The sequence below is a fragment of the Sarcophilus harrisii genome, chromosome 3, assembly GCF_902635505.1.
Source record: "Sarcophilus harrisii chromosome 3, mSarHar1.11, whole genome shotgun sequence".
NCBI lineage: Eukaryota > Metazoa > Chordata > Mammalia > Dasyuromorphia > Dasyuridae > Sarcophilus > Sarcophilus harrisii.
Window position 1 is genome coordinate 484,149,152 of NC_045428.1, and position 15,561 is coordinate 484,164,712.

Below are 15,561 nucleotides of genomic sequence, written 5' to 3' on the forward strand. Positions count from 1 at the left end.
ATAGACTTTCTTTTTATTATTGCTGGTGAGAGACTCACTAAGGCTTACTTACATGGTTCTCTGTGGGATTCTGGGACAGAAAAATAAATGTAACAACAATCCTCCCAGTGGGGAGCTTTCACTCTTAATTAGGTATGTTTTCAGATTACAGACATGGGAAGCATTTCTCCCCAAGCCTTTCCAGTCTTGTAGGACTTTTTAGAGATTGTGTTCCTTCGGCCCACTCAGCTTTTGAGAACCTCGGCTCAACAATTTGGAACTATGCTCCACAGATTATAAAACTGTGCATACTCTTTGATCCAGCAGTGATCCAGACCATTAATGGGTCTATATCCCAAAGAGATCATAAAAGAGAGGAAAGGACCCACGTGTGCAAAAATGCTTGCAGTAGCCTTTTTTTATAGTGACAAGGGACTGAAAACTGAGTGGATGCCCATCAGTTGGGGAATAGCTAATTAAGTTATGGTATGTGAATGTAATGGAATATTATTATCACTCTATGAGAAATGATGAGCAGACTAATTTTGGAAAATCCTAGAAAGATTTACATGAACTGATACTAAATGAAGTGAGCAGAAACGTGAGAATATTGTACACATTAACAAGAAGATTATATGATTAACTGTGATGAACTTGGCTCTTTTCAACAATGAGGTGATTCAAGGCAATTCCAATAGACTTGGGATGGAAAGGCCCAGAGAGAGAACTGTGGAGATTGAATGTGAATCATCCTTTTGTTGTTATTGCTGTTTGTTTACTTGATTTTTTTCTTTCTCATGTTTTTTTCCCTTTTGGTGTGATTTTTCTTATGCAACATGATGAATATGGAAATATGTTTAGTATTGCTTTCTTTCTTGGGGAGGAGGAGAAGAGAGAATAGGGAGAATTTGAACACATGGTTTTTCAAAGGTGAATATTGAAAATTATCTTTGCATGTATTTGGAAATAGAAAATACTATTAAAATAAAAAAAAACAACTAAGAATCTAGGCTCATCTTCCTATTACTATAAAGCATTAAAGTAAGACTAGTAAAATAAAAACAATTTATAGCATGCCTTACTATTTAAAAAGCACATTCACAATATAGTGTCTCATTCCACCCTCATGAGAACCATGGGAAGTAAGAAAAGTGAGACATTATTATTATTCCCATTTTAAAATATATTGTTTTATTGTTAAAAATATATAACTTTTTTCTCCTTCTTTTCTTTTTTCATCTGTTCCTTCCCCAGGCCTAGCTTCTATTTCCTTGTTTTCTCTGAAGAACCAGTATTAGGGTCTGTAAAGTCTGGTATACATTTAGTTGGCTGCAGGATACAGGTTTTTTAATGTGTTTGCATCTCAAATTTAGGAGTGGAATAAGTTCCACTTACTGTGAATTCATCCACTTATGAGATTTAAAACTATGATCTCTACATGGATATTTCAAGCCCTGTCTGATTTCTTCTCTTGTCTGTCTATTGGCTCCTTTCTTCTCTCTTGCCTACAAATGTGCACATTTCCCTCATCCTTTAAAAAATGATCCTACTTTCCTAACCAACTATTGTCCTCTATCTCTTTCCTCTTTTATGGCTAACTTTCTTGAGAAAACCTGTGGCAACTGCTTCTTTTCAGTTGCTCTCTGCTAAACTTTCTGTAATTTAGCTTATCTCAAAAGACCAAAGGTCAAAAAAATAGGCCCACTACTCTTAGAGAGGTATAATGGAGCAGGCAAGTTTTAATAGGAAGACAGTGTGATAAGATGCAGTGGAAAGAGTATTCATTGTACCTAGAGCCCTACCACAATGCCATGGCCATAATAGGAACTTGATAAAATATATTTTGTATAAGATCAAAACACTTTTTAAAAATCCATTAAATTAAACAAACTAAAACCTTGATTTCAACTTGCTTCACCACCTCCCATCTGCCCTTCATCAATTTTTACCTAAACCATCATAATGACTTCCCAATTGGACTTGGTTCAAGATCTCTGACCAATCCATCCTCCAGATGCAGCTGCCAAGATAATCCACATTTAACTATCATTCTATGGCTCAAGAAGGTCCAGTGGCTCCCTACTGATAAAATACAACCTGTTCCCTTTGGCAGAGTTCCTCACAATCTGGTTCTGGCTAACTTTTCCAGCCTTACCTGAACATTACTCACATTCATGTGCTAAGTTGTCCACCCTAATTGACTTGCTATTCACTGTACATCCCATCCCATTTTCATTCAGACTGCCTTTGCCTAGGCTGTGTCCTACACCTGAAACAGAGTGCTCCACCTCCATTTCCACTTCATAGACTCCCTAGCTTTCTCCAAGGCTCACACAGGAGCAATCCTGATTCTCCTACAAAAAAATTAATCTTTCTACAATCTCTTTATTTATCTGTGTGCATGTTCCCTCTCCTATATAGAATGTTAAGCTCTTTGAGGGTTTGTACTGTTTCATTTTTGCCCTTGTATCTCCAGTGACTAGCGCACAGAATCATGGCTCCCAGGAGACATTTATTAAAATGTTTGTTGAATAATTACAAGAATGAATCCTGCCATTTATTAGCTGTTTTAAGCAAGTCATTTAACCTTGTGCAGCTCAGTCTGTACAAGTGGAGTTGTTATTGTTGTTGATTAACCTTCATTCTTGTAGAGGAACAGACGTTGTGTTTATGGGCTAGATTTCAAGAACTGTCTTAAAAACTGTGGTAATAATACCTCAAAGGGATATTGTAAAGATTGAAGGAGATAATTTGGGGAAAATATTTTAAAAACTAGAATGCTTAAATGAAAACTTTCATTATTGTTATTATACAGGAGATTGAGTATCACTGGACAAGGCAGATGTTTTAAATCTAATTTGCCAATCTAATCCAATCTAATTAGCATTCCTTAAGTATCCACTCTATATAAAGGATTGTGTTCCTTCTCTATAACAGTTCTATGCAGGTCTCCAGAAACCAGAATATAGAAGTCCACTGACAGGAATGGAGTGAAAGGAATAACCTTGTCTGGGTGGTAGAAATAGCCCCAAAATAGGGAACACAAAAGCTGGCTTCAAGAGATCTGGTCAATTTTACTGCCATATCATCATACATCCCTTTTTCTCCTGCACAGTTCTTTTAGCATAGGCTCTCATCACCTCATACCTAGACTGTTAGAATAGCCTGTTGATTGGTCTTCCTTAATTCTCTCCTCCTGTCTATCTTCTATTCAATTTATTAAAGGATATTCCTAAAGCTCAACACTGACCATGTCACCTTCACTATGGAATAAACCCTAGTTACCTGTTACCTTCAGGAGCAAATATACAATCTTCTATTTGAGTTTTAAGGGTTTTAATAATCTAGCTTTTTCCTAACTTTCCATTCTTTTTATATTTAATTCCCCTCTGTAATCCAGTGTTTCTATGCTGTTCTTTATAGGAGACATTCCATCTTCAGGCTATTTTCACCTGCTGTTCTCCTTGCCTGAAATGCCCTTTTTCCATCTTTCTTTTCCTCTTTCTTCTTTTTTTCTCCCCTCTCCTTTTATTTCTTCCTTTCTCACTTTCTCTCTCACCCCCTCTATTCGCTTCTTATCCCTTCTCTCTTTCTCTCTCTCTCTCTCTCTCTCCTTTGTTAGACATTTGCTAGCTATAAAATTGTGAAATAGCTACTTCAACCCTCTTAACCTGTTTTATCATTTGAACAACATGGATAATAATACATTCAATATCTATCTCAATATGATAGGAGATAGATTTAATGGGATATTAGAGGGCAGGGGTCCAACTCCTTCACTTTCCAGAAAAAACTAACTATACAGGTAGTAAGGGATAGAACTGAGATTGGATCTCAGGTTCTCAAATGCCACATCCTAAGCTCTTTCTTCTGTGTGATGATGTATTTCTTACAGGGCTTTTATAAGAAAAATGCTGTTAACCTTGCAGTGCTTTATAAATATGACTTATTTATAATTTCTGCCAGAAATCTTTAAAGTTGGTTACTCTTCACTGAGCACTTGGATGAAGGCATAGGCATATTTTTCAAATATTTGGGTCACATGAATTTGGGAGAGATGAAAAAATGCTGTGAAGATTCAAAAAGAATTGAACCTGGTCACTAATCCAGACCAATACAATGGGACAGACCTAGGAAGATGAAATTCAATACAGAAAATATAAAGTCTTGCAAGGTTAAAAAAATGAATTGCATAAGAATAAGACAAGGTAAGATATATTTAAAAGTAGCTCATGTCAAAAATATTTAAGAATTTTAGTTGACTGTAAACTTAAGTAAACTAATAAATAGCATTATTTAGTTGCTCAAAAAAAAAAAAAAGAAAGAAAAGGAAAGAAAAGAAAAAAAAACAAAACAAACACCAAACTAATGGCAAACTACTGGCTACATTGGTAGCAGCAGCACAGTATCCAGAATGAGGGAAGTGATCATACTCTATACTCCTCAGATCATATCAGAGGTATTATGTATGGTCAAGACTGAGCTCAAGATGCTAGGAAGGTGATTGAAGGAGGGTCTCTATCATGGTAAACTCAGAATCATGTCACCAAAGGAATAGCTGAAATAATTGACCATATTTAATCTAGAAAAGACAAGATTTAGGAGGAATGTGACTTTTTAAAAGAAACAAGATGTGTACATATTGCTCTAATGTGTACATGTTGCTCTAATTGTTGTTTTAAAACCCCAAATCATCTGGCATGTAGAAGAGGAATAAAGTAATCACTGGAGCTCCAGAGGGCAAAATCAGGAACCAGGGAGTTATGGGGACATGAATTTTGGGCCGGTATAAGGAAGAACTTCCAAAAAAACATTAAAATAGTTCTAAAACAGAATGAACTGACTCAGGGAGAAAGGTGTTTGTTCCTTAACATAGCAGAGTTCAAGCAGAGACTAGATAAGCACCATTGGAGATATCAATAAGCATTCAATCAATCAGTACACATTTATTAATACTTACTGTGTGCTGGGTACTGGGCTAAGCCTTGTCTATAGAGAGGATTGCAGCATGGGGTAGGAGATTGGACAAGATAATCTCTTAACTCTGACATTATGTGATTCTAAAGCTATAATACCTCCCCTACCAATTTCACAGAGGTTTTGTAAGATGAAATGAGAAAATAAAGGTATTAAATTCTACAGAACATATAGCACAAAAATACCAGGTAACAATAGGGCTGAGAACAAACTAGCACAGTCCTTACACTGACCCTTTTAAGTTTGAGAGGCAATAGAAGATAGGCAGCTAAGATTCTGTCAAAATTAGCTCCAATTTATTTAGTTCACCTTTTCTTCTTCCTGTGAGGGAAAATGTTCAGCAAAGAATTAAGAATCTGAAGGCCTGCGTTCTAGTCCCTGTCTACCACTAAGTACAGGTTAGTTCAAGCCGCTTTTTTGTCCTATCTGACTCTTCAGGACCCCATTTTGGGGTTGTCTTGGGAAAGATATTAAAGTGATTTGCCATTTTCTTCTCTAATTCATTTTACAGAATTGGGGCAAACAGAGTTAAATGACTTACCCAGCTAGTAACTGAGGCCAGATTTGAACTCGGGAAGGATCTCTCTGATTCCAGGGCTGACACTCTATCCAATGAACTATTCCAGTTCATTGGTACCAGGTACCATATCTATACCAGGTAGGTGATTGTCATATAATTTATTTGAGACTCTGTTTCCTTATCTTGCAAAGATAGGTTAACCCACATTCAAATTTAATCTCATATGATAACTATATTATATATAATATGTGTGTGTGTGTGTGTGTGTATAATATACTATAAGATAAGTTATAAGAAAGTCACTTAACCTTCTTAGCTTCAGTTTTCTCCTCAGTAAAATGGGAAAAATAAGAGCTCCTACCTTCTCCAGTTGTTGTGAGGATAAAATGCGATATTTGTTCAGCACTTTGCAAACCTTAAAGTGCTCTGTAAATACTAGCAATTATTATTTATAAAATGATGGGTTTGAACAGGATGATCTCTAGGTTTCTACTGGTTCTAAGCTCCTAATTGCTTTCATTACTGTGCTCACCTTAGCTTAGAGACATTTTCCATCCCCTTCATTTAACAAAGTACCCTGAGGCACCTTCAGCAGTTTCCCGGAGAGATTTCTCATTCAAATGAAACTTCAAAGATTAAGTCAGAGCACAAGCAGGACTTGCCAAATAAGTTTGTTCCAGTTTTTCATCCGCTTAAAGTCTCTGATTCTAGCTATTTTTTTCCATCTTAAAATATATCTCTTTTAGTTGAAATTTCAGTAGGGCGAATCCCACCCTTATATTCTCTCTCTTATTTCCCCACTGCTTCACCACAATATTCCTTAATGCTTGTAATATGGATGAAATTAGATTATAGTAAATATCATGGGTAGCCCTGAAGGAGTAAAAAGGTTAAAAATATTACAACAGGGGATGGAGTCCAATGCTTCATTTCTCCTTTGGGAACCATTATTATGAGTTGATTGTAGCTCAACTCTCGGAGAAGCTTTTGGGTTCACCACCCTGGTGACTTTTATTAAGATGGTGACTTTTGGGGTTCAAAGGAAGATCAAAACAAAGCTAGATGGTGAGGGCCCAGAAGATGAGCCTGAAGGAACCCAGATAAAAAGAGTTTTATCTTTAAATATCAATGCATATGCATGATTACATGCAGATGAAGTTCAGATTATTTTTTTCAAAACATTAGTTATTCTTTTACTTCTTTTGATTCTCTTTACCGTATTTACTACCTGTGCTTTAGTAGAATGGTCCCAAGAAGAGCATCAAGAATACAGGTGTCAGGTATAAGGTCTAATCTGTCCCCACCTTCATTCAGCTGACAAAGCACAGGGCTGACTGATTATGTCAATAAACTCCAGTGACTTCCCATCACCTCCGAGAGCAAATGTAAAAGCCTCTGGGTGGCCTTCAAGGTTTTTTAGAATTGAGCTCCTTTTATCTTTCCAGTCTTCTTATATTTTACTTCCCTTCATGATCCAGAGATCCAGCCTCTTACCTGTTCCTTGAACAAGACCATTTTTACTGGATCTCTCCCATTCCTGGAATTTTCTCCCCCCTTACATGGCATGGCCTCTGGAGCTCCTTCAAGTCCTAACTAAAATTCTACCTTCTATGAGAAGCCTTTCTTCATACCCCCCACCTTAATTCTAGTGCTTTGTCTATGTTGGTTAACTTTAATTGATTCTCTATATAACTTGTTTGTAAATAGTTATCTTCCCATTAGACTTTAAACTCCTTGAGAGTAGGAATTGGTTTTTATCTTTCTTTTTACCTTTCTAATTTCAGGGATTAGTCCAGAGCCTGTGACTAGTAGATGCTTAAATAAGTGCTAAATTTTCATTGAGTGTAAAATGAATCTGTTATTTGCCTAACACAGTTAGGTTCTACGAGGGAAAAGAGTAAAGTGCATTAGCAATAGTATTTATAATTTGTATTAATTCAATTAGTCAGCTAATAAGCATTAATCAAATACCTCCTGTATGCCAGATGCTAAGAACAAACTACAAAAGATATTTCCTTTTTAAATTAACAAAATTAATATTCTCTCCCTCCCACCTCCATCCCCCACTGGTTTAAAAAAGGAAAAACAAGTCTTTGTAACAAACATGCATAATCAAGCAAAATCTATGTCCATTATTTCTTAATGCCAAGGTTAAACAGCTAACATCACAAGTAGCATTTGAACTTAGGGCCTTTGACTTCAGAGTTGATGCCTCTTTTTTCTGTCCTGTACTGCTTCCTTAACAAGATAATGTCAAAACTGGCGTATAAAATCATGCCTTGGAGAGACTATCACCTTAACACAGTTTCAATTCCCCTTTATAATACAAGCCAGTTGAGAAACAGAATGGAACAAAGCAAAAATAGGGTCAAGTGTCCTTTGTATGAAAAGGAAAGTAATTTTATGGTTTGCTTATAAAGGTACAGGGCTGAAAATCCATAGTTCCCTCTTATTTGGAATAGATAAACCATGGCTCAGTGGTCTGCCACCTGTCAGGGAGCCCATGGAAGAAACTCCTGCCTTTGGTGTGATTCTTGGGCTATATGACAAAACATTATAACCTATGAAGAGCTTGGTAGAAGGAAGGAGGTCCTTGAATAGTCCTGCCACAGCCAATAGATCTTTCTCCAAGCATTGATAGTCTGCCTAGATTGATTCCTCAGTAGTTATTAAACTTCCCAAGCCAAAGCTTCTGAAACCCCAGCTATAATTGCACAAACCTCTTCTCCCAGGTCCCACTTGCCTGCGCCTTCATTTTCATCCCCATCAATCTAACCTCCCTAATTCATCATTCCACTCAAGATTGACCATCTTCTTTTCACTGTGTGCTCTGAAATGCTGGGTCCATAGTTAACAAACTTGCTTTCATCTTAAACTCTTTCTTAGCCCAATCCCTCTATTTTATGACTCTTGTTGAGACCTAACTTTTTTCTGATGATACTGAACCCTTGGCCATGTATGCCAGTATATGTTACATTTTCATTCACAGCTTAGTTCATCGTTGGTGGGAAATCCAAAGATTCCTTGCTCCTCATTTCTATTTCTAGAGTCTCTCTCACCAGCACTCAGAAATCACTTCTTCTAGGCAGCAAATTTGTGGTCCCAGTCAACATTCTGGAAATTGTCATTTAATGACCCCTAGTACATACTTCTTCCTTCTTTGATGAGTTCTGTGATTAGTTCCCAAATTTTCTATTCAATCTTACTCCTCACACACTATAGGACTTCAACATACACATTAATATTTCAACACACATGTTAATACTTTTCAAACTCCAGGACTATGTTCTTCATTTCATCCAGATTAAATACTTCCATGTAAATGAACTCTAAAATTCCTTTAGCTGATCATAATCTTTCATCATTCTATCTTTCTGTTGGTTTTATAAACCCTTCTTCATCTTCAATGTGACTTCCAATCCCTCCTCCTCTCAATTCTTTTCCAGTCATCATCCCTGCTCTGGCTAGTTTTCTCTCTTCCCTATCTTGAGTCTTATAAAGACTATCCTATACATTCAAGTCCTTACCCCCTTATTCTGTCGTTGATTATGCCTTATGGAACTCAGTCTTAGATTACATTTACCTTTGCTATCATTCACATGCTAATGAATAGAATTGGAGAAAAATCATGAAACTAGTCTGACTTGGTCCACAACAAATCTATGTTACCTAGTTTCCTCTAGGCCCTTAAGGCAATCCTTTTATACTTCCCTAATCTATTTGCTATCCCTCTCAATTTAGCGGCTATTCCAAGCTTTTTCATTCCTCATCAAGCTTCTTGTGGAAGCCCTTTCCAATCTTCTAAGATAAGACTTTGCCTCTTCAGTGAAAAAGTTGAGTCTTTCCTATTCTCATCTTTTATCACTCATATTTCTTCCCTCATTATTTCCTCCTTTACCTGCCTCACATAAGGAAGTAGTCCTTTCCAAGATAAATTCTTCATGTACCCTTCATCTCATTCTTCTCCAACAGATTGTCCTAAAAATTCCCATTCTCATTAGTCTTCAGTTTCTTTTTATCTACTAGTTGCTTCCCTGCTGCTTAAAAAATATATCCATCTCTGCTAGCTATCATCGCATATTTCTCTTCCATTTCATGGCTAAACTCCTTGAGAAAACTGTCCACACTTAGTGTCTCTACTTCTTTTTCTCTTATTCTTCTCTAAACCCTCTGCAATCTCTCTTCTGACCTCAAATTGAAACTGCTCTTTAGTTTTATATCACCAACTGCCTCTTGAATAATCTTATATTGGATGTCCTGAAAAAATATCAATAATATTAATATTATATTAAATATTAAACTCAACATATCAAAAATTGGATTCATAATGGTTTCTCCAAAATCTTTCCCTATTCCCAATTTTGTGTTTACTGACAAGGGTACCAATACTTCTTTCTGTCACCCAATCTTGAAACCTTGATATCAACCCCAAATTTTCACCTATGTTCAGTTTACATACATTATTTGTTGACAAGTCTTGCTATTTTTATCTTTACAACATCTCTTGATTACTTCCTCTTCTCTCTACTCAAATTGGTACCACTCTATTGCAGACTCTTCCATAGTTCTTTTGCCTCAAATTTCTTCCCATTCCAATCCATATCTTGTTAGGCTATCAAAGTGATTTTTAAAAAGTGTGATTCTGTCCCATTACTCCCTTGTACAATAAAAACTATGAATCTCTATTATCTCCAGAATCACAAATAGACTCCTCTGACATTTAAAACCTTTAGTAACCTGAATTTCTTCATATTTAATAAAGCTTTATAATTCTTTACTCCTCTATGGACTCTATAATTCAGTGATCCTGGTCTTCTTTTTTGCCCCATATTTAAGACTTCATCTTTAGACAAGTTTTTGTAGATATCTCCTATGCCTATAATACCCCTCTTTCCTCAGATTCATTTTCTGGTTTTCCTGGTTTCTTCCCTTACTCAGCTCAAATCCCATATTCCATAGGAAGCTTTTTTGGGGGTTCATTTCTCTCTCTTTCTCTCTTTCTGTCTTTCTGCCTCTTTATGTCTCTCTGTGTTTTTCTGTCTCTCTTTCTCTGTTTCTGTTTCTCTCTTTCTTACATCATAGTTGCTTCAGAAATGGGATTCAGGACATCTAGTTTTTGCTTCTTACTCTGCCATTAATTAGTTATCTACAATTAAATTACTTGACTTCTATGAACTCCAATTTTGTACTTTAATTGAAAGAAATGGATTTGGATCCCAATTCTGATAGCTATGAATTACCTTTGTAATCTTGAGCAATTTATTTCACCCTTCTGAGTTTAGTTTCCTGGCTATCAAATACAGAGGATTAGATAATCTGGAAGATCCTTTCCAGCTCTTATGATATAAAGTTCTGGGGTTCTTTCTATAATGTAATATCCTGACTGTGAGAGCCAAATTCCATGGGGTTACATTTTTTGAGGAACTGAAGGTATTTTTGAAGAGTTCATCAATATGGAGGCAGAGTATGGTGCTACACAGTCTATTTCCCCAGGTAATTCAACCCTAATCCTAGCAAAAAATTGATGTCAGGACTCAGTGGATTCTCTGCTTCTCTACCATCAAAATTACTAAATATTTTTAATATTTTAAATAAGTTATTTGGTGCCAGAACAGTCTGAAGACCTAGAGCAGGGTTCCTCAAACTTTTAAAATAGGGGGCCAGTTCTATGTCCCTCAGACTGTTGGAGGGCCGGACTATAGTAAAAACAAAAACTTTGTTTTGTGGGCCTTTAAATAAAGAAACTTCATAGCCCTGGGTGAGAGGGATAACTGAGCTCAGCTGCTGCATCTGACCCGCGGGCCATAATTTAAGGACCCCTGACCTAGAGCATAAAGATCATTTCTCCAAATGGATATTAAGTAATAGTTCATTTTAGGATGGTCTAGGGCCAAGAGGGCTGGCTCTAGTGTCCACAGACCTGAGTTCAAATTCTGACTCTGCCACTTGCTACTAATGTGACTGAAAGCAAGTCATTTAACCTCCAGAGGCCTCAGGTTCTCATTAGTAAAGTAAACCGAGCTCTGAGATCCTTTCTAGTTCTGAATCTATGATCCTATGATCAATTCTAACCAATTCTACATTTCAAGCAGGGCACTGAGTGTAACAAGTTTAATTTCCTTCTTTTGCCAACAAGAGAAGCTTTTGCTTATGTCAAAGTCATGCTGAGGCTTACCCAAGACTTCCCCAGCAGAAAAACTGGTTAGTTCAGTATTGCTGGCCAAGGCGAAATTCTCATTTTGATCTTCATTGACTAGAAACTAATCATTTAGGCACCTTGCTTTGTGTAGAATTGTCAAAAGTGAAATTCTATAGAGTTCCTATAGACAGTTTCCTATATACAGAAAAGATTAGCAAGGATTTAGTGAAGTCTAGCCAAGCATCTATCCACTCCTAGGGTGTCAAGAATAACTGCTCTATTTGTCATGGAGATTTCTTGAGGTTCTGTCTTTGAGAGTGAGGAAGGATTTCATTCATTTCCAGGTGCAGTGTGTGTGTGTGTGTGTGTGTGTGTGTGTGTGTGTGGAGAGAGAGAGAGAGAGAGAGAGAGAGAGAGAGAGAGAGAAAGAGAGACACACACACACACACACACACACACGGATAGACAGACAGACAGACAAAAAGACAGACAGACAAAGACAGAGAGACAGAGAAGGAGGGAGAGGGAGAGGGAAAGAGAGAGTGTCTTTAGAGATGAGAGGGAACATGACAGAGGAAAGGGAATTAATTTCTTAGTTTGAAATCATGTGAATGATTTGAAGAATGTTAAAAGACCTAATGAAAAGCTACTTCTCCTGTGCTCATATGTGACCCTGATATAGTGAGAAGCTAAACCCGCAAAAGCTGTTATTACCCGTAGATGATCCCTCCAGGCCAATGATATTTTAAGATGAATAGAATAAATGAGGAGAGACATCCCCAGCTATTTTAAAGAAAATCTCAGGATAAAGAGATCTGGCTGGAAAGAAAAAAACCCAAAATATTAGTAAAAAGAGATATTAGACATTATTCTCATCAATCATTTACATAGGAGAGACTGAGGTCCAGAGAAGAAGGGATATAAATTTATCCATGATCACATGATTAGTTAGTGGCAAAGTTTAGTACTATAAATTTTTCTTTCAAAGGTTTCTTTGATTCATAGCCTAGTGCTCTTTACACTCAATTAAGTCAGTCTTGACCTTGGCACTAAATTAGTAGTGGCGCTGGTAAGAGCATACAAAAAGAATTGTATCAAGCATGCTGATAAAAATCTGATTTCCAAGATATATAGGTCATTGACACACATTTAAGACTGACTCATTAGACAAATGGTCAAAGGATTTGAGCAATTTTCAAAAGACATACAGAGGGGCAGCTAGTTGATGTAGTGGGTAGAGCACCAGTCCTGAAATCAGGAGAACCTGAGTTCAAATGTGACATCAGACACTTAACACTTCCTAGTTGTGTGACCCTGGTCAAGTCACTTAACCACAATTGCCTCAGAAAAAAAGGAAGACACATAGAATAACAATAACCACGTTTTAAAAGCAGTAAATCACTAATAAGAGAAATGCAAGTTACAATTCTTAGAGTTCCTCTCATGCTTATTGTTGGCAAAATGATAAAATATAAAAGATTAAAATAGTCATTGTTGGAGGAGCTGAGGAAAGATAGGCACACTAACATACTGTTTGTAAAATTGGAAGTTGGTACAATCATTCAGGATTCAAAGTTATACAAGAAAAGCCACTAAATCAATTGTATTTTTTGAACCAGTGATTCTTCTGTTGGACATAAATCTCATGGTCAAACTTACAAAAAACGACCCCACAAACAGTTTTTTTCTGGAAACAAAATTGATTGAAGGATGGCTAAAAACAATTGTGGTATATAAATCAATGGAATATAATTGCTCTGTAAGGGATACTGAATATGAAGAATTAAGGAAAATGGGAAGATATGAATGAATTGAGGCAGAACAAAGAAAGCAGAGGCAAGAGAACAATGTATCTATATACAATACAATTACAATAACAATAAATAAATATAACAATAAAAATTAATTGAACTCAAATACACTGATCAATATTGATCCCAGAGGGCAGACAAAAAATTTGGTTCTTTCCTCTTAATAAGGAGGCTGGAGACAACCAGGATAGGATTTTGTAGATGCTGTATTGATTAGTTTTGCTACACTGTTTTTCTTTATTATAAAGAGATGAAGGAAGGGAATATTATCTATCAGGCAAGAGTAATGTAACAGTGAAAGACATCAATATAACATTTTTGTTAAGCATTATTGTTAAAAATTATGTGCATTTGAATCCTATTTATGTTTATTACTAGTTGTGTGATTATAAACAGTTCAGTTTCTGTGAGCCTCTGTTTCCTCATCTATAAAATAGAAATAATAAAACTTGTATCTCCTTATAAGGTTGTTGGGAGGATCAAATGAGTAACGTCTGTGAAAAACTTTCAAAACTTTACAGGGTATATAAGTAGTAGCTGTTATACCACAAGGATTTGGAGAAAAAGAAGAGAGAAAAGAGGAAATACGAAGAGCAGCCATTAAATTGGTTGTATGGCAAGACTGCGATGCTCCCGGTTTCTCACTTTCCTCACTTTTAAAACGAGAGGGTTGGAGGAGATGATGTCTCGGGTGCCCTCCAGGGCTGCAATCCCAAGATGCCGCCCAGAGTTTTAAAATTACGCAGCCCCATCAGATCCTCCCCACTTGTCTTCCCAAGGAACCTGCCATTTGTTCAGACTTGCTCACCAGTTTTCCATCCCCACCCTCCTTCAGCCCCCAGAGGCCAAGTTCTGCTGGCCGGGGTTCACAGCAGCACCAGCATCCCCACTGGGCAGAGGCAGCTATGGCTGCTGGGAAGTGCCCATAATGGTAAAACGTGTCAGCTCGGCCGGGCAGCTGATCCCAGGACAGATCGGCCAGCTTCCTCCGCCCTCGAACACATGCCCAAGCCCAGCTCTTCCAGATTTCACAGAGGGGACCCCCAAATGCGGATGCGTCTGTACGTTGGAAACCTGTGGGCGCTTTTTGCTCCTGCCCTACTGCATCTAAGCACAGAGGAAGGGAAAGCCATTCTCCTTGTACCTGATTCTGTCCTTCTCTGCCCTCTGGAGCTCCTCGTTTCTCTCCAGGACCTGAAGGATCTGCCTGGCTTCTTCATCATTTAAGAAACTGAAATCAAACCCCTCAGGAACTTGGGTCATTTTCTTCGGTGTGTAGGATTGACATTTAAAGTCCTTTGGCGCCTCCAGCTAAGTTGACATTGTCCGAGGCATTAAAGGCATAAGCCTGGTCCCATAGCCAATAGTAAGCCTTCTTCCTCTGAGAGTCTGAAACCACACTACTATGGCACTACCCACACCTACGGGGCTCATTTTGACAACACCTTAATGACACAATTCTCTGTGCCTGACCAACCAAGACTCACCAGGGAGGCTCCAGGGGTGGAGAGGGAGCCAATCTCTTTGGAAAGGGGCGGGTTCCTACCTGACTTTTTCCTTCCACCCCCTTAATTAGGATTGTTAAACATTCTGTACCTGGGTTCTGCCTATAAGGAAGGCTAAGACTTTAAATATTTGCTTTAAATACAGGACATGGAAGTGTTTGCATTGGCTCTGCTCGATGGTAGCAGAACCCAAGCATGGCTATTAGAAGAATTTTAAAAGGGAATTGAGGTCATGTCAGATCTGTAATTAAAGTGTTCCCTTTCAACAGATGCCTACAAGTCTCCAGGATAAAGGCAGTACAACAAAAGGGAAATATTTGAAATTAAAGGAATAATTCTTCATTTTAAAAACTAGAGATAGAGACAGGAGGAAAGAGGGACAGAAAGACAGAGAAAAACACAGAGTGAGAGAGACAGAGACAGAGAGATAGAGAGACAGAAAGAGAAAGGGAGAGAGAGAGACAGAGAGAAAGAGAGAGGGAGAGAGACAGACAGACAGAGAAACAGAGACAGAGAAGCACAGAATAAGAGAGAGAGAGAAAGACAGACAGAGACAGACACAGGGAAAGAGAGTAAGAGAGAGAGAGAAAAACACACAGAAATAGAGACAGACAGAAAGATAGAGACAGA

The 15,561-nt window shown here is 37.5% G+C and overlaps 1 protein-coding gene across 1 annotated transcript in view; it reads right to left on the reverse strand.

Moving 5' to 3' along the window:
* EXPH5 (exophilin 5) overlaps positions 1–14,825 on the reverse strand; it is a 98,572-nt gene extending 83,747 nt beyond the window's left edge. The window contains exon 1 of the mRNA XM_003764258.4: positions 14,571–14,825. Coding sequence (XP_003764306.2) covers positions 14,571–14,689 — 119 coding nt within the window. The 5' untranslated portion in view covers positions 14,690–14,825. The remainder of the gene's footprint in view (positions 1–14,570) is intronic.
* Between the last annotated feature and the right edge of the window lie 736 nt (positions 14,826–15,561).